Here is a 26,120-nt window from a genome sequence, read left to right on the forward strand (position 1 = left end):
GTTTAATAAAATAGGAGTTTCAAACAAAAAATACCGTGGACCAAAGTTGTGTATATAACGGCCATTTATAGGCTTTGTCAACTCCTGAGTGTTAGAAATGGACAACTGATGTCCCATGGAACCCGGATTTTTCTTCTCTTTGGTGCAGAGCCAAAGAGTGTTTACCTCAGTGCAGTGGGTGTTACAGAACAGGTTTGGTTTCTTTGTTTTGGGGTTTCTTTGCCTGTCTGAGATGACTATAACCATCCCTGGGGATATTTAAAAGTTGTGTAAATGTGGTGCTTGGGGACATGGTTTAGTGGTGGACCTAGCAGTGTTAGGTTTATGGTTGGACTCAGTTAACTATCTTAAAGGTCTTTTCTGACCTAAATGATTCTGTGATTCAGGGTCAGATTTCTGATTTTGTTATTTCAACTCTATATTTAAGGCTGTAACTTAATAAATGAACTAATGCTAACATTGTGTTTCAGTAATACTGTTCTCACAGTGATTTTTATTTGTTCCCCTAATATGGATATTGTAAGCATGATATTCTTCAGGCATTTTCTGTCTTTGAGGATTAGGTACTCTAGTGTGTCATTTTGCTACCTGGAAGTCCAGTCTCACTGTGTTTACCAAAGGGATAGAAGTTAGAGCCTTGGGTAGACTAACAGTGGACTTCAGATCTAGTACACACTGTGGTGTCTGACATTTTATTCTGTGTTCCATCACAGTTAGTCCTGTGCAGCACACCAGCATAAAATGCCTACTATTGCATGGACCCCTTCTAGCATTGGCAGTTGGAGGTAACTGCTAGCTGGATTTCGACTCTTTCCAATGTAGTTAGGTTTGGGTTGTTTTGGCTGCTATTGGAAGTTGGAGAAGACCTAGAAAATGTTCTGCAGTGCAAAGACTTTTGAAAAAGCTCAGTTTTGGAATCTTTTTGGAGAGGAGAGGAAGTGGAGGGATGACTTGCTTCTGAGGCATACTATTTTTAACTAAGAGAATATCTTGAATGTTACATTTAGCTAAATCTAAAGATAAATAGCTGAAGTGGAAGGTAGAAACATTCGAATTAGAGGTTTAGCTGTTAGAAAAGGATAGAAGGGGGAGTGATGGAAACAGTTCCTGATGTATAGGGTTATCCTTTTCCCATTAATTCCTTTAATGGAAATATGGAGAATGGCCTTATTCTTGAAAAAGGAAGACTTATATTCACAGGTTTAGCCAGAGATATCCCGAGTTTGCCAGTTTTCCACATACTATTGGAAAGGTACTGAAATGTCATGCCTGGTTTGGCTTTTCAGATCCGCATCTGGAGTGTGGATGTTCTTGACTTGTAAAAATAAGAATCCATCTCATTCTGTGTTTTAACCTGGACTAAGTTGGCTTGGCTAAGGTAAATCCGCATCTGGAGTGTGGATGTTCTTGACTTGTAAAAATAAGAATCCATCTCGTTCTGTTTTAACCTGGACTAAGTTGGCTTGGCTAAGGTAAATAGAGCTAAGAACTTGAATTCTTCTTTCTGTGCTCAAGTTGGTCATAAATGAATGTGGTATTTTTACACAGGGAACATGATTAGGTAGAAATGACTTTCTTGGCACCAGTTCAGCATGAGATTGTGTAGTTACAGCTGAGTGAGAACTGAAGACTTCTTCATCCACTTCTCTCTGCAAATTGCAGCCATCAACTTTCTCACAAGGATTTAACACCTTTGAATGCCTCCTATTGATTTCCCTCACACTCCCCTTCCCCCATTTATTGTTTCTGCTTTTGTAGTAAGTAAATAAAAGTAGTCCTATACTTTTTAGTTATTTAGTTATCTTTGGTAGAAGGCCTCAAGAATTTGAACTCTAAAAATGACAAGCCTTTTTCTCCTAGTCACAGCTGATGTGGGTTGTTTTGGAAATACATGGGGCTATTCAAGTGCTCTTCTAACATGTAATCAGAGGTTGAGTAGCTCATGTGCTGACTTGATGTTTTACAGCTAGAAGCAGAAAAAGGGAAGTCTTAGCACTTGCTTCTCTCATATGTAATTGTGTTCTGATTTCCAGCATTGATTAATTCATTAATATCCATATATCTTAGGACAGTGTTTGTACTTTAGCTCTTGCCTCTAATGGTTACTCCACTTATGTATTTGTAGGCAGTGGTTGTATTACTGGCCTTCTTTCCAAAGTGACGCTTCTTCTATCCAACTGGCTAGGAACTGCAGCTGGAATTTTGTACAAGAATTCTGGACAGCATTCCTAATAATACCTTTCAGGTGCTTTGGACAATGGTGTTAATGCTTCCCTGCTTCTGCTAGGAAAGTCTGGTCTGGCTCTTTGCACGCTCCCTTCCCCTGTGTTGGCTGTATCATGTTTATTAGTTGGTTTTTATCTGTCAGGAAGCTTGTAGTTCATAATGGATGGGTTTGCTCTTGGTCCTTAGATTCTGAGGCTCAGGATTTCATCAGATGTTTGCAACATCAGTTGTCTGGGTCACCCACTTTCTCCAGTGTGATCCTTCTCAGCATTAATAATGCTTCCCCTCTTGCTTTGATACTTCTCTACTTTGTGTCTCTGGTTCCTTAGTGCAAACAATCCTTTAAGGGTCCCTTTAAAAGCTCTTCTGGTAACTATTCACCACCATTTTTCTCCTGAAAAACAAAATTCTGGGTAACCTCAAATTGTTGGGTTTTTTTCTTAATAGAATTTACAGTTCTTATGCAAGCCCTTCGGAGTCATCATTAATACTCTTGCATGATATTACATGAAATACTTCACTGAAGGAGATGGAAGGGATTTGAGTTAGTCTTGAACACACCTTTTCTGAAGCTGTAGCATCTGTCTCTTCAGAATTAGTTCTGAACCCTTGACTTCTATTTAGATCCAGCTAAGAGGTGGCTTACTTAAAAGTGATATTTCTAATGAAAACCATTTTATCAGTCAACTTTTCACATCTGGTCTGACTCTGTCTTTCAGCAAATGGTAATGACACCAAGAAATTCAAAGGGGAAGATAAACTGGATGGGGCTCCTTCTCGTGTTCTTCATATCAGGAAACTGCCTGGGGAAGTGACAGAAACAGAAGTTATTGCTTTAGGTTTACCTTTTGGTAAGGTGACCAACATCCTGATGCTGAAAGGGAAAAATCAGGTAACTTCTTGTTTTCCGTTTTTCATTACACTTTCTGTGCAATTTCAAAACATGCTGTTAAAATGCTCTTGAAATAAGTCATAGAACAGTAAGTATTAAAACCAAAAAGCCTTAATTTTTCCTTTTTATGAACTTTATACTGTCTTCTAGTAAACTATAGGGGGAACAGGGTATGGTGGAGCTGCATACAGCAAAAAGTTAACTGTGAGAGAAATAGTCTCATCTTCAGGGGTTAAATTTTGGACTGGTAAACTTTGTATATAGTGAATGACATCTGAAGACTGGTATTTGTTACTATGTGTTGTCCAATGCATTAAGTGTTTTATATATGCTGCTAATATGACTGTTATCTGCCTTGTAAATACTGAAAATTAACTGTTTAATCACAGGCATTTTTGGAACTTGCCACAGAAGAAGCAGCTGTCACCATGGTGAATTACTACTCTGCTGTGACGCCTCATCTTCGGAACCAACTTATCTATATCCAGTATTCCAATCATAAAGAACTGAAGACTGATAACACACTTAACCAGGTATATTTACTGTTCCCTAGTAGTACAAATGCAGGCAGAAAATGAGGCTTAGTGTGTATTCTTGACTTATGTGGCATATGTTTAAATCAGGTAGTTATGTCCACATTCTAATGCTACTGTAGTCTTCCCTATGATCATTCTGTTTTGTGACATAGAAGGGGATTGGCTTTCTGTGTGATCTTTCCATTATGATGAAATCTGGAGAGGGACTTCTGACAAGGACATGTAGTGATAAGCCAAGTGGAATGGTTTTAAACTGATGGTGGGGACCCTCAGATTAGCTCTAAGGCAGAAGCTCTTCCCTGTGAGGGTGCTGAGGTGCTGGCACAGGGTGCTCAGAGAAGCTGTGGCTGCCCCATCCCTGGCAGTGTTCAAGGCCAGGTTGGATGGGGAGCAACCTGCTTTAGTGTGAGGTGTCCCTGCCTGTGTTGCGGAGGTGGAACTACATGATCTTGAAGGTCCCTTCCAACACAAACCAGTCTGGGATTCTATGAAAGCCTTTAGAAACAATAGTAATCTGTTGAAAGACATCTTGGTTCTGATTAAGTATAGTATTGATTTTTCTGTTGGTGCTTTTAAACTGGAAAGTTAGAATCTTGTGATAATTTGGCTTCTAAATGTACGTTTTAAAAATTGAGGGGTTTTGTGTTCCCCAAAATGCCAGTGATAAGGAAAAATAAACACCTTCATTTACTTAGAGGATCAATTCTATCTGCACATCTGTTGAATAGACATAGTCTTTTAAGAAGCTTTCTCTTGCATTGTCCTCTAGCTTCTGTGCTAAAACTCTTTTTGTATTCCATATGTTCAATGTAGAAGATGTGCTGACTTTTCAACAGCATTTATGCCACCATACACATTAATACTCAATTTGACCATAGTCTTTCAGGTCTCTATTTCTTTAATTTCAAAGTAAATAATAGAAATAGATACTTGGCAATGAGTATTCTGTTACTAGTGTCTCCAGGGCATTCTATACAACACAAGGTGTTTGGATATTCTTTTGTTTGTAAAAAAAAATAAAGGTGGTACAGATGTTGCTTTAGTCTTCTTTTGGTTTGGATTTGAAATTGTCTTTGTTTCTGGATGTTCAAGCAGGAAGATATAAGGAAGTTAGGATGTTAGTGCATAGAACTGGAAAGATAAACAATTTGAAGAGGAGTGCAAGTGTCTTAGCTATAAAGAAGATAAAAAAACCTTAAAAAATAATGAAAGTAGGAAAAGTTCCATTAAGCTGTTTGCTGAATTCCTCAATAATAGCAGCTTCCAGGACTGTTTTTAGTCCTGTACTTGGAATGAGTTGGCTCTAAAGAAAACTTAAACAGTCCATTTTGAGTATGTTTTCTTTCAGCTGTATAATTCTATGTAAATGCATTTCCTGTGAGACATCAAAACACTGAGAGGAGCATTTAAACTCCTTTAAACCAGCCATTTCTTACCTTGTCTGATATGTAGACTCAGGTATTGAGATGACAGTGACTTCTATAACTGTAATTCTCTTCAGTCATTATGGGTTTATTCTTTCTGCACAGACATTGCAACCTTTAGAAAGAAATAAATACTACATTTAGAAAGATATAAGTATTATATAGATTATATCCGTACTTGGTAATGTTAAGTCCTGTATTCCTTCATGTATTCACATTAACTTTAGTGGAATAAAATATGATGCATAAACATAGATGGACAGTGCTAACAAGGGTTAGATGTTCAAACTGACTTCACAGATTCCAGTTCTTTTGATTATACAGTCACTTGAAGGAGCGAGTTTTAATTCCTGTGTGTTTTCCTGTGCTTACAGAAGGGAATAGGAATTAATCATACAACTTGGCCCAGTATTTGGCCAGCTTGAAAGTTATGTATTTCATACATTAGGGAACAAAAATCCTGTTTGTTATCAGAAGATGTTTTTACCATTACAGTGCTGTTAAGTGTAGAGGTAAATCTTGTTTTCCCAACTAGTGTTCACCAGGTCTCTGTGTTTTTTGTTTTGTTTCTCCTTCCCCTCCCTTTTCCTTACTCATTGATTCCTTTCAGTATGAGGATTATCATGTAAGTTGTAAGCTCTGAAATCATGCAGTAGCTCTAATACCTTTAAAATATGCAGTATCTGTTCATATGGTGGTTATTACTTTTACTTGGCATGCTCACCCATCTCTCTTTTGTATCATTTGCTTCATAAAGCTCCTGCAATGAAACCATTAAATGGAACCCCTTTTTCCTGCACTTTTTCTTTCTCAGAAAAAGACATCTCATCTTTCTGATCCTGTCAGTTTGGGCAGTGGAAGTAGTGACATAGCCGTGTGGTTTTGTGCTGTCATCATGTGGTTAGCTTCGGATTTCTAATGCCCTGCTTGTGTTTAAACACCCTCAAATCCCCACACATGAAGAGGATTTTGTTCTTCTGAAAGAGGGTGGATAACAAACACCAGTTTGTTTTACCTCTCTGTGTATACTACTTCCTGACATTTGTCAGCCTTGTGTATGAATCCACTGTGTTAAAGCTGAGAAGTTTAGAAGTGTTAGCTTAGTATTAGCCCTTCCTGTCAGAATTCTAAAATGGCAGGGAAATGTGAACTGTAGTAGAATCTCTGGAAAATAGGTTCAATCCTGCTGATTTCTAGCTTGTGGGTTTTTTGTTGAGTTTTGGTTTTCATTAAAGGAAAGGAAAAGAAAGAATCTTGAAACCTACAAAATCCTCATTTAACTTCATCCTTACTAATACAAGTAGGACTGATTGATTACCAGTGCCATTTGAAGACCCTCTTTACTGTGACATAAGGGTTAATTGATGTTTTCATTTGTCTCTTTTCACAGAGTTGGACTGCATTGCACTTATGTTGTGTTCTGTCTGTACTCAATTTGAAATCAGTGGCCAGTTTTCTGTTTCTGGAGTTAACTATATAAATATTGCTAATTAATTTCTAGCTATCATCTTGAAATATTAAACAAGCTGTCTTGCCTTGTCTTGTCTTTTGTTTTGAAGCGGGCCCAAGCTGTTCTTCAGGCGGTGACGGCTGTACAGGCAACAAATGCTCCCATTAGTGGGACCACTGTTAGTGAGAGTGCAGTGACTCCAGCTCAGAGTCCAGTACTCAGAATAATCATTGACAATATGTACTATCCAGTAACCCTGGATGTTCTCCATCAGGTAAGCCCAGTTACTTTTGAATTTGAGCTCTCATTTGGGAGGAGCTCTGTGAGTAAAACTTTTACCATGTTTCTTGGCAGATATTCTCTAAATTTGGTGCTGTATTGAAGATAATCACATTCACAAAGAATAACCAGTTTCAAGCTTTACTCCAGTATGGTGATCCAGTAAACGCACAGCAAGCAAAACTAGTAAGTAGAGTTTTCTCTTAAGGCTTTAGACCTTCCTGTACTCTAAATGTTTGGAAGATGTTAATATGACAAGTACTGACCTTAGTAATGTGTCATACTCCTCCACCCCTTGTGTAAATTCTTTGAGATGGAAAAATAGTTGGGAGGTATGATACTACTATTACATAAAATCAGTGTTTGAAGGTAATGCATTTAAGGATTCTGTTTGTAAAGATTTGTATACATCTATAATTATGACTAAATATCTTAATAAGACTTCACATATGCAAGACTGCCATAGTGCAGATGTCAACAAGCAGTAGAAATGTGGGCTGTGATGTTGGTGCAGAATTAATTGGCTCTAAGGAGGAAGTTTTGTAAGATAGAATCATAGAAAAGTAGGGTTGGAAAGGACCTTAACCGTCCAGTTCCAACCCTCTAGCATAGGAAAGGGAAACTTCACACTAGAGCAGGTTGCTCCAAGCCCCTGTGTTCAACCTGGCCTTGAACACTGCCAGGGATGGGGCAGCCACAGCTTCTCTGGGCACCCTGTGCCAGCGCCTCAGCACCCTCACAGGGAAGAGCTTCTGCCTTAGATCTTACCTGAACTTCCCCTGTTTCAGTGTGAACCCATCACCCCTTGTCCTATCACTGCTGTCCCTGACGGAGAATGAATTCTTGTTGCTAGATCCTTTCTAACCATCAAAACAAAGATGTGATTTATGGATTGGATAGAGGTTTATAGAAGTATTTAATTATGGTATCCTAAAAAAAATTACCTAGAGTTCATTATAATCGTAAATGCCCAGAAGAGAGAGTGCAGTCTTACTCATGGGGTCAGACTGCGAAGCAGCTTTAGACGAGTGACAGATGAGGGCAGGATCTTACTTGTGTTTTAATGGAGGTGTCCCTGCCCATGGCAGGGGGTTGGAACTGAATGATCTTAAGATCCTTTCCAACCCAAACCACTCTGTGATTCTATTGCACTCTTCTGTCCTATGCAGGAAAGGTAAGAACAGGTAAGTGATTTTACTCATTATAGAGAACCTATGTATAAATTGTGACAGATCAACAGCATGTAATCTATACCAGTTGTTTGGAATTAGTTGAATGGGATAATTTAATTAATCTATGGTAACAGAAAAGTTGAAACAAAGGGGGAGGCTGGATTTTTTTATTATACTGATTTTCAAGAGCTAAAATGGAATGAATTTATGTTTTCAGATCTTCCCATAGAGGCTGGATTTGTGGGAAGCTGATTCAGGTTGATATGCTGGTTCGGTGTTGCTTGGCAGCACAGAAAGTGCTTATTGCCTATAGATGACAGAATAGCTGAGAACTTGAAGCAAAAGTGAAAAGCTTGCACCTCAGCCTGAGCTGGCAATAAGTATCTCTTAGTAGAGGAAAGAAAAAATAGGCTTAGTTTTCTGTTACTGTACAGAGTGATGACTATATTGAAATCAAGACCTTCATGGTGGAGGATGGTCATTTTTATCATCATCACCAAATGAAATAGTGATTATTAATTTTAAAAGTATTTTAAAAAGGTGGTCAAGACAGAAATCACCAAAAAATTAAGGTTTTCGGAAAGCAGAGAGGAAGTGTTCATGCTGTTGGGAAGAGTAAAGTCAGCCAGAATGAAGTTACAAGAATAAAAGTGATTTACAACTTGATTTATGATGATGTAATGTAAGATAATCTACCCCTGCAAAGCAGTCTGGAAATATTTGTATATTTGGAGTATAATTTACATTAGGGGTATTTTTCTCAGAGATGAATAGTGTCAAATATTAAATGGTGTTTGACTAGAGGGAGATGCAAGGATGTCACTGTAATAGGAAAAAGATTTGATTGGATGGGATACACCTTTCAGGTTTGAAGTAGGTTTAAAATAGTGCAGAGAAGATCTTTAACCTACAATTGCTGCAGAAAGCAACTGAAGTTATTTAGGTTCGTATTTGAAACACTTTATAAACAGTCAAATGCTCATGTTTTTGTTGCACAGTGTTGTAATTCAGGCTTGATTTGTGATTGGGAAGTTATTTTTTCAGTAACATGTTAATGCTGCTTTTAAAGTGCTCTTCTAAAGCAAAATAGGACATGAGGTGATACATTTCTTTACCTTTTTTGAGCCTGAAATAAATTATCTGAAGATTTAATGGAATGGTGACGTCTGTGCAATGGCCTGTGGTGATCTGAAAATAAATCAGTGTCATTCTAGGGATATATTATAAGGAAGTAATAGAATAACCAAGGATGAGGTTCCATGGAAAAGAACCTAAGGATCTCTTGCTGTTGTTGACTTCTAGCAAACTGGTTCTAACAAACTGATCATGGGTTGTTGTATGTATTTGTTGCTCCAGTTCTTCATGTTTTGAGTAGGGTAGCTGTTCACTAGTAGTGGCTCATGGGTGAATGCAGGCATTGTCAGAGTGATCTTAGAGCCCATCTTGGTGACAAATTGAAATGGTCTTCAGTTTATAGTTTCATATTTTAACCAATCTATACATAAATAGGCAAAATGCTAAGAATAATACACATTGCAAGTATTGGAAGAATGCCAAATTAGAAGGAAGGTCTAATATTCCCCCTATCCTCCCGAGCTAATAGCATAAAAGAAGTACAGTTTTTAAGTTTTAGCTACTATGGTCAAACGCAAGGTGCCACCACAACAAAAGTGCTTGAAAGAAGAGTCAAATGATAGGAAAAAACTCTCTTGTTTAAATATATCTGGAAATAGAATAGGGACAAGAGGATGTGGTGGCTACACTTCAGTTGCAGGAATTAAAAATTAAATGCATACTAAAAGAGGAAAGAAGTTTTCAATTTCTTTTCCATCAGTTGTTACTATAGAAGTTAATGGGGAAATCAGAATGCGGTCTTAATAGTAATTGAAGACTTATTAAGGAAGTTAAAGAGCAATTTGGAAAACTGAAGGGCTGGAAGTACCAAGAAGGGATGCTGTTCATTTGAAGGTTCTGTGAAACCAGTGATATTTGACAGATATATATAATACAAAGCCTCTGTGGGACCACCTTTGCTATTTGAATGAGCAAGTAGTGAAGCACTGCACTCGCTCATTTCCTGTTGAGGTAGATGATGGCTACGCTAATTTGTGTTTCATCACCACCCTCAGATTTGATTGTGACTGTCTGTTACACTGCCACGTGAAGGTGGCAAAGCTCAGGTTCTGTGCAGTGCAGCAGTCTAGTCATGGGTTGGAGAAGGTATGGAGTATGTGCAGTAGTAGAGCACGTTGAACTGCTGTACTTCTAATGAAACAAAAGGTGATGTCCTGTAGATGTCTGTATGCATGAGGAGATACTCTAAGCATCAAAAATAGCTCATTTTCATAGTAAACAATCAATACCTTCAGCATAACCAGCAAACCTAAATTTGAATAGCTGTAATCGGGAATCCTATAGAAAGATACTGACAATTACTAATGCCTTTCTCTGGAGGATTAACTGAGACGTGTATGTAGTACATGCCAGTCATCTTGGCCCAGTGTTGGTCAAAATGGAGAGTTTCTGCTGTAGTTGGCCTGTAGGTGATTCAGAGTACCTCTACAGAGGTTCTTCTGAGATTTGACTCCACATTCAGGTTGTCTTCTTTCTTGTTGATGTGAGTGATAGCTACAGAGTTGCTCTGTGCTGGTAGCAGTCTACAAGAGATCTCTAATATTGCCCTAAAATCTGTAATAGGAGCTTCAGGTAGTCGTTACCGGAGTGGGAAGCAAGGACATGTCCAGGTAAGATATTTAGCTTCAGGGCAGTTATCTATGATTATTGCATTCAGGACTTTCAGGCATCTTGAATCCTTAAAAGGACAGCTTGTGCTAGGAAATGCCAAGTTTATATCCCAACATGATGTGCTGTAGGATGGAATACCCCTTTGGCTGCTTTGGGTCAGATGTCTCAGCTATACTTCTGTCCAGCTTCCTGTGCCCCTCCTCTCACTGTCAGAGCGTGGGAGAACGAAAACATAACTGTGTTTGTCAACATTATTCTCAGACCATTGCTGTATCATTAGGTTAGCAGATAAAGTTGCTTTTCTTTTAATTTTGTCACTAATTATATTGAAGGGGAGAAGGAAAACATGCAGGAACAATGTAGATACTCTGCTGTATCAGTTAGCTGTCTAAGATGGTACTTAAAAGTTTTGCTGTTCTATTTTCCTTTGAGCAATTTAGTTGGCATGATGTCCATATTAAAAGTTACACCATGGAATGCAGGTGAATTAACTCCATTCAACAGACTGAACTTTTAAGTTGGACTGCATTGCCCCCTTGGTGCATTAACAGCTTCTAGAGAAGAGAAGGAAACATCAGGCTTCCTGGAATCGTGTTAAGAGAGGTTAATGAATATGTTTTAAGCTGAACTGGTTTTCAGATGGATATATGTGTATACACTGACCTTGTTGAAAACATAAAAATGCAACCAGCCTATATTGTGTATTATCTAAGTAACTTGACTCCCTTTTCCAGGCCTTAGATGGTCAAAATATCTATAATGCTTGCTGTACCCTACGGATTGATTTTTCCAAACTGGTGAATTTGAATGTCAAGTACAACAATGATAAAAGCAGGGACTACACTCGTCCTGATCTGCCATCTGGTGATGGGCAGCCAGCGCTGGACCCAGCTATTGCTGCAGCATTTGCAAAGGAGACCTCTCTTCTAGGTATGATTTTTGCCTCATTTTTTTGGATTGCAGAGTTGCTTGATGAAAATGGTTGTTAATTCTTCTTATAACAATTAGAGATCTTAGGTTGCAGTAGTGTCCAAAGGCCCATTCAGGGTTCAGTCTCTGGTTTGAGCTGGATTATAGTAACACAGTTATTTGTGTGTTCATTCATGCTAATGCTTATTTGTATTATGAAAATAAAAGTTTGTTGGTTTCTTTCAGTGAGGAAAGATTACGCTCTTTGCTTAAGAAATCTGTATTTTCACTTCTCATCCTGTGGTGCATAAATTCTAATGTTCTGAAGTAGTAGGTGAAACACTCTGAGAAAGATAAATGTATTAGCAAAATAATGAATGCTTTGGGAGGAAGTTGGAATGTGTGTTTTTAATTTATCACAATTCATTGCCTCAGTTTCACTCCTACTTGTCAAGCTGCTGTTCTCCAAATTGAATAGTACTTGGGCATAATCTGCTGACTTCTACAAAACCTAATTTATTCTGTTGTGATAATTTTCTTCCCACTTAGTCTTTTCCCTGTTTTCTTCTTTTATCAGTTCCCATTTTTCTTCTAAAGAAAACTTCAGAGCAACATAGATTTCGTGCCTTTGTTTTGATACAGGATGGGTCAGCTTGGAGTAAGTCTGAGCTAATGTAGTAAAGAGGGACCTCTGCTCTGTGTGTTACAGAAGTTAGAAGGAGCTTAGTGAATGATGTGAGCCCAGGAAATGGGTGAATATTGTACTTAAGGCTCCTGAGCACTGTGGTGTGTCTGCTCTTTTCTAAAATTAGATCACTTGAAGTATACATTTCCTATCTATTTGTAATTCCACATACTCCCACCTCAAATTCCACTAATTTGGGAGTGCTTGACTTCACATCCTCCAGGCTGACTTGCAAAATGGTGTATCGCTTCTGGCTACAGCAGGAGTTTGGGGATGTAAAAATACTGTAAGAATCTAGAGGCTCTGAAGAGATTTCCTTGTTTTTTAACTTCCTATTGTTTAAGTATTGAAATCTCTTTTCATGGATTGATAGGGCAGATGGATGAGTGTTTTTACGTGTGACACCATAGAGATGAGTGCTGTAGAATTGCCCTTGGGGCCGTTAGTAATTCTTTGGTCAGCACGTAATGAGTAGAATGTAGACATGGGGCTGCAGTCGTATTAGCTTAAATGCACTGTTTTCCAAGCAGCAGGAAAATCTAAGGCGTACAACATGAGTAACATCTATTGCAGTGAAGTCAGTCCTGTTCATTTTTATGGGTAGTGCAGACACTGTAGCATGGTTGTTACATTATTTTCTCTCTCTGTAAAGGCATTCATTGTTTGGAAAGAGACTTAAGGGAGCTTGAGCCATTTTCTAACCCTGTACATGGCCAGTTGGGAGAGTTTTGAGTTGTCAAAATGGGAATGGTGCTTGTTTGAATAGGGGAAACATGGTTCTCAGTCTGGGTTCCTTACTGTGCAAAAAGGCACAAAATAGAAGTGATAGAAATAAGAAAGGGCAAAGGATAGAAGAAACGCTCAAAAGCTTAAATGGACACTGCAATTTATAGCTGCATTTTTATTCAGATATTCAAAAGGAGAAGGTTGAGAACACTTAGTTATAATATGGAGGCTGGCACACTGTGATGTGTGAAGTATGGCAGAATGATAGCAGTGACCTTCCTCCTGCTTCTTCCTTTGAATATTTCATTTCCTTTTATTTGCTTTAGAATTCCTATTTCTGTAATGTCACTAACGATACCTTCAGAGTGTACTCAGTCAGTGTCTGCTCTGCCCTATTCACAGACGGCACCCAAAGGGCATGTTTCTCCATGAAAGAGTGAAGCTCCATTTTGAGCTTCATGTGATGCTCTTCAGGTTCTTTAACGTGCTCAGAAAGAATACCCTAAATTGAACCTGTAGCATTCTTGTTAAAATCCTTGCTGTACCTGTTCTCTTTTATGTATATAATGAGATCATTAACAGAAAATGTGGTGAAGACTCAGGTCTGGCTTTTGCTTATGTTATGCTGTTATATGCTGAATAGTACATTGGATGTGTTTTTGTTGTTGGCTTTTTAACTCTATACTTTAATCTGTATGTCAGAAGTGAGATTTAGGTTTAACATGATTTGGTGAGCTGAGTTTTAGTGACAGGATATGAGTCGTCTTAGTCTTGGTGTTTAGATCTGGATTAATACTAAACCATTACATATCTTCAATTCCTTCTGGATGGAATGAGCCCGTTTCTTTAGGAAATGCAACTTTATGGTGCAGTGTAGGAAAGCTTGCAGCTTCCAAAACCATTGTGCAGAGACTTTAAAAGAACTTGCTATTTCCCCCATGCTATTTAGGCTTAGCATAAGAAACAGGCCAGTAACAGATACAAAAAGGTGGTGGTTACTTGACATAAAGCCCCAAAAAAGCTTTCATACCAGATGTAGGGATTAAATCCTGTTCTGAATCACAGTTATGCACACCTGCATTAAGATGACTACTCCTGCTGCCCATGGTTTTCACACCTAAGTTCATCATCAGTTTTTGGTCTAGCTTTAATTTGCCGGTTATTAAAATGTCATTACTAACTTGCATTTTAGAAGTAATGCACAAAGATGCACTGAATGGGAATAAATAATGTGACATGCTGTGTTTAATCTTCATTGAGGACAAAGAACTCAGGAAGCCAGGAAAAAGGTGTACAATAGTTGTATATTTTCGTTAATATCCAGAAAAAGCAAAACCATGTTACCTGTAATTGTTCAAAGCCAAGATAAAACTACTGACCAAGCTAACGTCTTAAAGTAGTTTCAGATAAGTCCTCAAATCTTAGTGTGTTGCATGCTAAATAGTAATCATAAACCAAGTTGTTCTTACATTTATTCATTAACTATTTTTTACTTGCTTAAATCAGAATGGCAAATCAAGAGAGCAAGATCTGTGGTTGCTGTGGATTTGTAATTTGTCTGACCTTTGCAAGAAATGAGGTCTTTGTATGCTATGGAATCATTTAGAAACGTATCAATCAAATAGATGATTCTAGCCCACATGCATCGTTATTCATTCTTCTTCTACATGCTCAGCTGTGATAAAATAGTGTCAGAAATCTTTGAGACTGAAAATTAGGCGTCCTTTCAATGAGTCTTCTAAAAGAGGGAGAAAATGGTCAGAATGGGCTGGTTTCCAAAAAGTTAGGAAATCTCACAGGAAAAACCTGTAAATAAGGAGCAGCTGTATTATACTGAGCTGCAACAAACAAAAGATTATCATAAGAATGACTCAAGATTTTAACTACTAATATGTAGTAATACTTAAATATCTAAATTGGAGTTAAATGTTACAGATGTAAATATGTTGCTGTGGTTAATGCTCCCGTAGCTTTAGCCCTTGCTGTCATTGCTGGCTTCCTTTGTGGGCCCTTTCCACTAATGTCCCTTAAGATTCTTATTAAATTATCTATTTCAAAGGATAATAATTGTATGAATGGTGTTGGATTAATCTTTGTCAGCTTTGCTCTGCCCAACTATGGAAAGAGCCATCAAGACTTCACTAGTCATCTTCAGATTTGTTTATTCCTATAAATGCTGAACTTTTTTAAAGCTTCTAAACTCAAGGAAGGGTGCATACACACACCAGAAGATTTGAAATGCTCTGGTATCTTGTCATTTTCTAATACCTAAATGATTGCTGTTGACCTAGTGTAAAATAAGTTGTTTCCCTTCAGGTGGACATCTGTCACTCCTTACTGTCATTCTTCACATTTCTGTCTGCATGACCTCGATAGGAGCTGAGTGTAACTAAACATGACAGCATATGCAATACAAAGCACTCAGAAGTACATTTCCAAAATGGTATTTTAGAGCAGAACTGGATTATTGTAGAATTGTTTGAGGGTTTTAATCTGACATACATAGGTTTCTCTCTGTGTTACAGTCTGATCTGGGGAATAAACTTCTTCCAGTTCAGTGTTTGAGGTTGGACTGGGTGTTGAGCAAGCTGGTCTAGTGCAAGGGTACTTTATTCAACTGTATCCTCTTGTATTTGTTTTTTCTTAAAGCTGTGTTCTTCAACTTTAACCCAAGAGCAAAACATGCATCATATTGATGTTGTGTATTTTTATTTTGCTATTAATACATGTAAGTATGTAGTGTTGTACCAAATACATTTTGAGAAACGAAATTGCATCACAGTGATCTATCTAATTCCATATCCTTGGCTGTTAACATTACTTCTTCCTTCTCTGCTGGGAGACCTAGCACAGCCCTTGTAATGGATGCTCACACAGTAGTACACCTGGAGGGAGTGCTTTCCTCCCCAGAGGGTGCTCAGGCATTGGAACAGGCTGCCCAGGGCAGGGCTGGAGCCTCTGTCCCTGCAAGTGTTCACACACCATGGAGATGAGGCCCTCAGTACCATGGGTTAGTGGTGGCCTTGGCAGTGCTGGGAATAGTTGGACTGGATCTTAAAGGTCTTTTCCAACCTAGCGGATTTTGTGATTTGTGAAGCAGATTGTATGTTACTTTATTACCCATTTAATGTAACTGGCTGTTGTTTACATAGACCATCTAATATGGTCTCAAATCTGTTGGGTTTTTGCAGGATGGATGAGAGAGAAGATACGGGCTTTTGTTCTTTTTAGGTATTCCAATCAGTCCCATAAATACCACATCTAATGCAATAAGAGGTGGTATTTGTTGCCTTTGATTCAGGTAGATTTTCCCCTTATCTTGTGGCATGAGAGATGGGTGGAATTGTCATTACTGATAATTTTCTGTTCCTCTGGTTTGATCCCTGAATACTCACATTTTTAGTCTTCTGAACTTTATCAGAAAGCGTTCTGTATCTTTAATTTCTCTTCTTAGAACACTTAGTGGTGGGTTTTCTTCCTATGCACCTTAACAGGAAATAACCACAAAATACTTTTCAATGCTTGATCAGTAAGTAATACAGTTAAACACTATCACAAAGTAGTGATGGATGTCCTGTTCCCTTTGAGGGGGCATTTGTCCAACCCTTTTCACAAACAAATTGGAATGAAGATGGAAATCTTGTCTAAGTTGTAGCTTGCTGCTCCCCTGCTGCTCCCCTTCTGTCCTCATGTGTGTTCTGAGAATATAATTGCAGCAAAAGACAATAAAATACTCAACTTATGCTTCTTTTTTTACCAACTTTGCTAAGCCAGTGTCTTTTTACTGAACTCTGTAAAATGCACAATTAAAATGTGGATCAAATACGATAAAAGCTGTTCCACTATAGACAAGGCATATACATGACAAGAACTTTCCACTGATCCTGGGAGTAGCAGTCACCTTGTACCCCAGTGACTTGACCAGGCAAAACCACCAGCTCTCTACACAATCTGTGTTTCCTTGGAAGAAGAAAACTAAAAGCACAGCTAAAGGTTTAGCCTTAGGGTAGTGTGCTGCTTCAGGGAATTGGATTACAGAAGCCACAAAGCATAATCAGTGGTTCTGCCTAGAATCTTGAATTGATGGCATTGCCTCCTCTCCTCAGTTATGCAGAGGTTCTGAGAGGCATGGAGTTCTTTTCACATGACCAGCTCCAGTGTTGCAGATTGAGTTTGAAGCATTAAGTTGAGGTGTCCCTGTCCGTGGCAGGGGGTTGGAACTGGATGATCTTAAGGTCTTTCCAACCTAAACCATTCTGTGATTTCTACACAGGAGAAAAGTTTTGGTGCACAGAATGTTGGTGTGAAAAGCAAGTACTTTTTACACCTCCTCAACTCTTTGAAGACTTGATCTGAATAAGAAATAATTTTCACTTTGCTGCTTGATGTGAATTTAACAACCTTTTCCCCAAGCCTTTGGAGGACGTTAGCAGTGAATGGTCTGCTCTGTAGAGTGCTGTATGCAACGCGTGTGCTGATAGAGGGACTTTTCTGTGCAAAATGACTTGTGTGTGTTTCGTAAAATATGCTTTATTTTAAAATTAGGGCTTCCTGTTGCAGCTGTTCCAGGAGCTCTGAGTCCTTTGGCTATTCCAAATGCTGCTGCTGCAGCTGCAGCTGCTGCTGCCGGCCGGGTGGGAATGCCTGGAGTTCCAGCTGGTGGCAATACAGTTCTCCTGGTTAGCAATTTAAATGAAGAGGTGAGTGAAACCCTTTTACTTCTTCTTTTGCCCTCTTTAGTCACCCTTCATTTGTCACTATTTTATGATTTCTTTGCATTTGGCCTCTTACATTTGGATTTTAAGCTCAAAGTATTTTTGCTGGTTTTCTTTAGTAATCCTCCCCCAAGTTAATTTTAAAGCCCTTCTTTTGTTTTCCCAGGTAGCTAACAACTTAAAATGTCCTTTGATAGTCGGCTACCTATTTTTTCTAAGAACAATGTGGTAACTACTGCATGTTTGACCTTGGAATTGAAAGCTCTTCTTTTTTACACCTCTGCTTTCTTTTGCAATTATAATCCCATAAACTAGAATCTTCTGTTTTGTTTCTTCTAATGGTTTGCTGTTTCATTCCATGCTTGTAGCTCACATTTGAAGGTCTTTAATTTCTGTGAACTACTCTAACACGTTTTTCTTTGAAGGTTCTCCCAAAGATCTTGACGGGCCACTCTTCCAGTCTCTCTTAGTAACTTTTTCCTTTGCAGTAACTCCTTTGTCTTTAAAATTAACAATAAGAAGAAAAAACTGCTGGCAAAGCATTTTCACCTTAACTTGTATCTTTCTTGCTAACTCTGAAATCTCCAGGGGTTGATTTAGTTTTGCATTTTGACTGTCCTTTTACATTTCTTTTGATGGCTGTGAAAGCTGGTATGAAATGTGGGACGTTTGTATCAGTCTAGCTGTTCCATTTTTAACTGGCCTCTGTCACTGTAAATCATGAAGCTTTTTTTATCATCTGGTGCTATTTTGTCATCCAGTCTTGCATGTGAAGATGTTTTTGGTCAGAGTGCCGTTTGGAAAGAGGGTTTGCCTGCATTTCATAGCCAGACATGCTTACGCAGTTCAAGTTCCAAGTTGAAAAGTTCTATTGCATGCTCTTTTTATTTATTTTCATGTTGAGATGAAATGCTGTAGTTGACTCTTGATATGAATGTACTTTACCCATATTTGTCTTGGGTGACTACATTTTACTCAGTTTTTCTTGTACAGTACATAAACCAACCATTTTCTGACCAAATTCCTGCATTTCCTATGTACTGACCTATATTTTATTTTGTTTTTGTTCCCCACTTCCTTATTTTTTTTCTTCTGCATTGCTGTATCCCCTTCCCCATTTCATCCTTTTCCCTTTGTGTTCAACTTCCCTTTTCCTTGTCTTTCCCCCAACTCCCATACCCTTCCCTGTCTTACCCTTCTCCTCGTCTTTTGTCTCCATTCCCTGTCTTCATTCCCTATGTTCATGCTTCTGTGCTTGAACAAAATGTTCCTCGGACCAACTTGCCCCAATTAACCGCCTTGAAACCATGATCCATGACCACCTCACCATTCTGCGGGAACCACCCTTCGTTATGGATGATCTGTTCATCTCCGCTCTTCCTCGACTCTTCTCTCTTCTTGTCTTACGCTGCTTGCTCTTCTCTCCTTCTAAAGATGGTTACGCCCCAAAGTCTGTTTACCCTCTTCGGTATGTTATTGTTAGCACTATACTTTTATTATTGATTTGATTTTGGTTTCTTGTTTGGTTGGTTTTCTATTTTTTGTTTCACTTTAATTCTTATTTGTAGCTAGCACTTTGGCTTAAAGTTGAGGAGTAAATCTCTTTGCTATTTTTCTTTTGCTGTTGAAAACTCTCCATAGAACACAGATTGATTTATTGATTTGTTTTCTTTTAATGCATGCTAATATATTTTGCATGGTCTTTAATTTAATATCATTCACATAGCTTTGAGGGTTGATCAGGAATGATTCTTTTCAAAATTCACTATTCAAAAATCTTTTATCTCCTTTATTCATTTGTGAGAGCGTTGAGTTTGAGTGAGTGATCTCGTTGCTGTCTGAATGTTCCATTGATATGTCAAAATGTGTTACTTAGGTGACTTGGCTTTAAAATGAACTTTTTCTTTTGGGTTACCTTTGACTTTGAAAAGGTGTTTATGGTGATGTGCAGCGTGTGAAGATTTTATACAATAAGAAAGATAGTGCTCTTATACAGATGGCTGATGGAAACCAGTCACAGCTGGGTAAGATTAGTTTTTCATTTCTATTCCTGTTAGACTTAAGTGCTTGAAATTACTGTGTGTGAACTGAGCATGTTCACATTTGTCAGTTTATCTTGCATCCTGGTTATCCCCAGAATCCAGAGTCTTATTGCATGCACTTGTATTTTAGAAGATCTGAACAATAGCCTCAATGAATTCAACAGCTTAATCATACGTGATGGGCTTTAAGTAAAATGAAATATTCGTGCAGATTCTGCAGAGCTGGAATCAATTCCAGCCTTTTAGCTCATTGACCCTTTGTTTTGCTTGGGTGGTGGTCTTGGTTGCTTGGGTGATGTACCACAAGCTATGGCAAAGTCACGCCGAATTACCCTAACCCTAAACCTGTCTTTTTCAGCCATGAGCCACCTTAATGGACAAAAGATGTATGGCAAGATTATTCGAGTGACCCTTTCCAAACATCAGACAGTACAACTACCTCGAGAGGGACTTGATGACCAAGGACTGACAAAGGATTTTGGTAACTCACCTCTGCATCGCTTCAAGAAGCCTGGTTCAAAAAACTTCCAAAATATATTCCCTCCTTCTGCAACACTTCATCTGTCCAATATTCCGTAAGTGTTGACTCTCAGTCACCAGTTGTATTAGTATGAGTCACAACACCCCAGACTGACAAATAATTTTTTGCTTACACTCATTTCCTTTCTATCTATAGACCATCAGTAGCAGAAGAGGATCTACGCACATTGTTTGCTAACACTGGAGGCACTGTGAAAGCGTTTAAATTCTTTCAGTAAGTAACTTTCCTGTACATAGCTCTACCACAAGACTGCGTAAGTGTGTTCTTGGAGCATGTCTTAAGGGAAAATAAACATCAAGAGAAACCCCTGTTGTGTTTGAGTTCCTAATGCCGTTATTTTGTTTCAGAAGAGATCACAAGATGGCACTTCTTCAGATGTCAACAGTAGAAGAAGCTATTCAAGCTTTGATTGATCTTCACAATTACAATCTGGGAGAAAATCACCATCTGAGAGTTTCTTTCTCTAAGTCAACTATTTAAAAGGCAGTCTGGAAAAGGAGGGTGTATTGCATTGTTTGGTGTTGTCACCTATTGACTGTTCAGGAAAGTGGGGACCAGAGTTTGTCTTCTCTTGTTTTTTTGGTTTTTTTTCTATTCTCACGCTGTTATCATTCCTTGATTGTTTTAAAAACTTAAACCCTTCAAAGCAGTGTTTCTAACTGCTGGTGTTCAGCCGTTGTTGATATACCATCCTTTTGTTGACAAGATTTCAAGATAATACCACAGGTTTTCAACTTAGTTGACGTACGTGCCTTAAAAAAGGAGAACTAGTACTGCTGGAATTGCATAACTAGTGAAAAAGCAGATTTGGTTGTCTGGGGCACATTTTGTTACATGGTGATTTCAATATGTTTTGGCAGGGGTGTGTAAAAAGGTTAAGCTTTTGTTTCTCCTGCTTGATAGATTTCTTTTATCTGCTGGCTTGTCACTTAGTTTTCTTTTTACTTGACTAAGATGAGTTACGCTGAAAGAGTTAAAGGACGTTATTTGATTTGCTACTTATTTGCTTTGTGCTCATTTATTTGAAGAAGGCCTTTAGTATTTCATCGTTCTGGTCTAGATTCAGTTCTGAATGTAGGCATTAGTTAAAATTAACAAGGTACAGAATATTAATTTCTTCAAAGGACAAAAAGTGACTTCTGTGACTTTGAGCCCTACGTAAAAAGCATTGTGGGATCTTAACCTTTTTGTACACACTCTTGTGGGATGTATCATATAAATGTCAGCACTAAGTAATGTCTTGTTTGTGGCTGAATATTTTTCGTAGATGTTTTTTGAAGTTGACATGACTTATGTGCATTTCAGTATATATTGCCATCTTTAGTTTGTAATTAAGATCTGGAATATGGTTGTGGATTTCTGAGCATGTACAGACCGGTCAAGCTAGTTCAGGAAGTGGTGCATGTGTTTTTTTCAGTGAAGAAGAAAGTTTGCTGCAGAAGCTGGCAGGAAATTTTGGGGCAGTTTCCTCAAACTGACAAACCAGGTGGGACCAAAGTTTATGTGCCTTTAGTCTTAATTTACCTTGCATTGTAATATTGAGTTTTAATAAATCTCTTCAAGCTATTTTGTATTTAGAAATTGATCTGACCTTTACTATAAACATGGCTCAGAATCTACAGATCCACTTAATTTGAAAGCAGTTCTCTGTCAGGCTGAACTGTTACCTTGATTCTGTTTCAATGACCAATACTTTTTGAAATTGATGTAACTTAGTTTCAAGATCCATAGATTCTGTTATCTATGTAGAGATGAAGAAAAAAAATGGTCATGTATATTTTCTATTAGTTGAGTTTTTACATCTTTAGAATTGTAAAATTCAGTCTAGTTTGAAAGTGGCACAATTAAAAATTAATTTTCTAACAAAGTTGGGAGGTTTGACGGTGGTTTAATTTCATTTTGTGTGTACTCTGCTTACCTCTGTAGCATGCTCAATAAACACTTCTGTAGCTCTGTATTCACCTTTTCTGTCTTTCTCTGCTGCTTTCTCTCTCTCCTCTTCTTTGTTTTTCACTTCTACTGTGCTTCTAAATTCATGTTTATTCTCTGCCAGGGTGGGAAAAGCGTAATACTCCAAAATCCAATTTATGGCATTTTACCAAAATCTTATGCTGTGAAAAAATACCAGCTCTTTATTTTCAGAAAGCTAGTGACCCCTTTGCAGGCATATGTGCATATGAAACATTTCCCACCCTGTTGTAACTTACTGCTTTAAAGACATAACTTTTATTGTAGTTTGTTAGCTCTCTCTTTCTATCTTTTTAGTTTGGAAGCAGATTTATGCACTAATAGATCTCTCAGGTTTGCCATGCTCTCTTGCTGCAGTTTCATCTCTCTTTTTTTTTGTGTCTGCTAAAGGTTTTCTACTAATCATACAATATACTCATGGGCGACACTTAAAAAGTTGGGCTTTTTTTAATGTTAGATTAGTGGACCATGCATATTTCAGACCAGGATATTTCACCTCATCGGAGACATGGGTTCAAGTTGAATGTAAAAACAGTGGGGGCACTTTAATAGTATTTTTTCATATTACTTTGAACTAATTGTTGTGGGGGTTTTTCCCCCCCTCAATTTGCAATAGGATTAAAACTTTTACACAGTCCCCTTTGAAGAGTAACTGTATGATCCCAAAGCATTACATTGGTAAAGGGTGTCAGTGTTCAATTCAAAGCATATTTCTGTCACTTCTCCAGTACAGCTACTGTAGATTTATTGATGTCAGATTTCTTTGTGACCTGATGCCTGTCCTTTGGGTTGGCTTTCAAATCAATAGCTATCAGCTTTTTAAAGGTCACAGTACAACATAGGAGGGTTGCATCAGTCTTCACTACCTAAAATAACATACATTTATCAGAAATACACCAAAGATATGACTTTAGTTGTATCGCAGTGATCACCCAGTCTGAAATGCCAGTAGAATCAGATTGTATCCGTACCCGAAACATAGGAATCAACATCTTCTTAGAACAATGCACCCAAACACATTGATGTGACTATCTCCCAGTTGACTCGATTGGTAGTTAAGGGTCCGATAGAGCTGATCTTTCCAATTTTCCATCTATACAATGTGATTTCCTATGGGTTTTTTTAAGTCAAAACGTGTCTTACTTTTGCATATCAGAACATGCCTGCATGTTTCAACTAGAAACATGAATCTCTTGCCAGGCTTATTTCCTTACAAAGAAGTTTCCATACTTCCCTCATTTTGAAGAGTTCTGTGGCAAAAACCTCAAGGGAAAGAATATATATTGAATTTGATTTTTTTTCATCAATTCAGAAACTTTTATTAGGAGGTTATATTTGTATCAGCCAAAATTAAAAGCAATGAGAGTCATAATTGTCATGAAAGCATTTTTCATTAACTCGGTGAAGAAAATCACTGCTGCGGTATTGATACGTAGCCTTTAAAGTGGGATCTCTTCAGAATATACAGGTTTCATATCCGAACTGCTTGAACTTTCCAAACCTTGTTTTTCTAGAGACTTTACTGCATTTTGTATAGTAATTTGTACCTTTTTGTTGTTACCAAATGTAAATAAGTTTCTGTATTTTTAGCTCTTTGGGATGTGAAAATGCAAAGCATCGTTTTTATTAAAAGTTTACTACAAATAAGGTTCCTTAGACTAGATTTTTCTCTCATGGAGCAAAGACATTGGTTGGGAAAGTCCAAAACTGATTCTTTGACCAGGTAATGTCCACTGGCAAATGCAATAGAGAAATGAAGTAACCCAGAACCATTCTGACTAAAAACAGGGGCAAAACTTCAAGTTTGTTGACTTTGAAGGATTTCTTGTATATTCTGATTTCACATGTTACTAAAAGACACCTTTGCCCTGCAGGAACAACAGCTTATATGACTAGTTGTGAATTGCCATTTTGGATGTTTTACATTAATTTTCAGTTCTGTATAAGCCATCTTACAAAAGAAAATCCTTTTGATTCATTGTGAGTGTCCTTGTGCTTATTACAGTGTTTTACAGCATGACAGCACCCATCATGCATTTATCTGCAGTATTTAAAGTCTTTAATTTCATACCCTGGTTTATTCTAGATAATTTATCTGATTTTATGCTTAGATAATAGGTAGTTCCATTGAAGCAGTGGAAAAAAAGGTGAGAATTGTGCCTTTCTCTGCAAACAGGTATATAAATCCACTCGTCCATCTGAAGAAATAATTTTCCCAGTATGAAATGGTTTATAGTGAGCAAGGCTTCTTAAAAAGATCTCATTGTGTTAGGCAGGGATGGGGCTGAAGCATGGGTCTGTTAAGACCTTCCTCCATCCCAGAGTGAGAAAACTTCAAGTTCAGAGTTTTGCAGAGTTGACCAAGTTTTCCTTTAAATGATTTCACCAAATATCCCATCTCTTGTAGTCCTCTGTATAGGAAGGGCTATGGGAATTTGGGAATGCGGTCAAGATGTGAAGATAGGCTTTCCTGGGTCATACAGTGTGTGCAAGATTTCTTACCTTCCTTGTCTACACACATGACAGAGAGACAGCGGGATTTAGCATCCTATCTTACATTTAATGGGCTTTGGGAGATGTAAATCAGTGGGCTGCAGTCCTCTGACTGTAAAGAATTACCGTCTATTCTGTTATTCTTAGTCCACAATTAGCTTGCTAGAGCCAGTAACAAAGTTGCTGCCTTGCTGAAGAATCCCACCACACAATAATGAGGCTTCTGAGAATTTCTTTAACTTGTCCTATTGCTTTTCTTTTAATGTGAAAATTCGTTTGGAGTAACCTAATCTGAGTCTTTGGAGCTTTGCAAATGTCTGCAGTGCACCTCCACACACACACACACACACACACAAACACACATGCATGTGTGTTTGGGCTCTTCAGAACGGTTAACAAAAGGAGATGAGTGAGTTCCTGCTTCATGGTTAAATGGTTAAAATTACCATTTTTACTGCATAACGTTGTCATCTTTTAAGTTTACTGAACTTTCACAGCTCAACCAGCTGCATTTGGAAGGTTGATGTGTCCTTTCTTGTTGAGTTCTGCACGCAGGCGGCAAAGGCAAAGCAAAGAACTTGATTTCTTCCTCTGGAAAATGTGAATTAAATGTGGATTGGCTTAAATACCTCAATAATAATAATAAATGCCTTTGGCTCAAAATAGCACTGCTATTATTGAAGAACTTTGCATGTTTTATGAGCTTCAGCCCAGTTTCACAAGGAGATGAGACATGCGTAATTGCACTGTCTGCATGTCAATGTCCTGTTCCCTAGATAACCTCTGTGTCCTCCCTCTCAGTCCTGCACTCTTTGGCAGGGTTCCTGTCAAGAGAGGGGATGAAGGTCTCACGTCTTAAGGTGTTATGATTTCTATGCTCATGATTAGTTGGCTTGCTAGGTTGGTCCTTCAGTGCTGTGGGAAAAGGAAGGAATAATTCTGCTGCCTTCTCTTGTGTTTTGCCAGGTATTACTGAAGGAGCATGCACATAGTTCTCTAACAGGCAATAGCTTGTGAGGTAGCAAACGTGATGGGGCCTGGGGATGCTGGGTGCAGGACACAAGAAATAGAAGGGATGTTTTGCAGCAGTAGCAATATTAGACCATTGAGGGAGTTTCTGTAGGTTTCTTTAACTTGTTTTCATACATAAATAGCCCTTAAAAATGGTTGGTAAGGGGAGAGTTATTGGTTTAATTATTTGGGGAGGGTGGGTGTTACTTTACAAACAAATCTGGTCAAAATCAGCTCATGAGGTGTTTTCACTTCTGCTCAACAGGTGCAGAGGTGTCAGAGCTCAGGAATTGCATGCAGGCTGCT

General features: G+C 38.2%; 1 protein-coding gene across 5 annotated transcripts in view; it reads left to right on the forward strand.

The window, feature by feature from the left end:
- The window catches only part of PTBP2 (polypyrimidine tract binding protein 2), a 45,710-nt gene extending 21,751 nt beyond the window's left edge, over nucleotides 1-23,959 (forward strand). For 2 of the 5 annotated variants that reach the window (XM_031054646.2, XM_013130415.3), the window contains 11 exons: nucleotides 2,946-3,118; nucleotides 3,508-3,651; nucleotides 6,638-6,802; nucleotides 6,883-6,993; nucleotides 11,459-11,654; nucleotides 17,590-17,744; nucleotides 19,194-19,227; nucleotides 19,691-19,783; nucleotides 20,160-20,376; nucleotides 20,478-20,555; nucleotides 20,690-23,959. In XM_031054646.2, coding sequence (XP_030910506.1) covers nucleotides 2,946-3,118; nucleotides 3,508-3,651; nucleotides 6,638-6,802; nucleotides 6,883-6,993; nucleotides 11,459-11,654; nucleotides 17,590-17,744; nucleotides 19,194-19,227; nucleotides 19,691-19,783; nucleotides 20,160-20,376; nucleotides 20,478-20,555; nucleotides 20,690-20,822 — 1,499 coding nt within the window. In that variant the 3' untranslated portion in view covers nucleotides 20,823-23,959. The remainder of the gene's footprint in view (nucleotides 1-2,945; nucleotides 3,119-3,507; nucleotides 3,652-6,637; nucleotides 6,803-6,882; nucleotides 6,994-11,458; nucleotides 11,655-17,589; nucleotides 17,745-19,193; nucleotides 19,228-19,690; nucleotides 19,784-20,159; nucleotides 20,377-20,477; nucleotides 20,556-20,689) is intronic. The other 3 variants (XM_013130418.3, XM_013130411.3, XM_013130419.3) reach the window with 3 other exon arrangements.
- Nucleotides 23,960-26,120: the final 2,161 nt, after the last annotated feature.

This window comes from Melopsittacus undulatus, chromosome 6, assembly GCF_012275295.1.
Source record: "Melopsittacus undulatus isolate bMelUnd1 chromosome 6, bMelUnd1.mat.Z, whole genome shotgun sequence".
In the NCBI taxonomy this organism is placed as follows: Eukaryota; Metazoa; Chordata; class Aves; order Psittaciformes; family Psittaculidae; genus Melopsittacus; species Melopsittacus undulatus.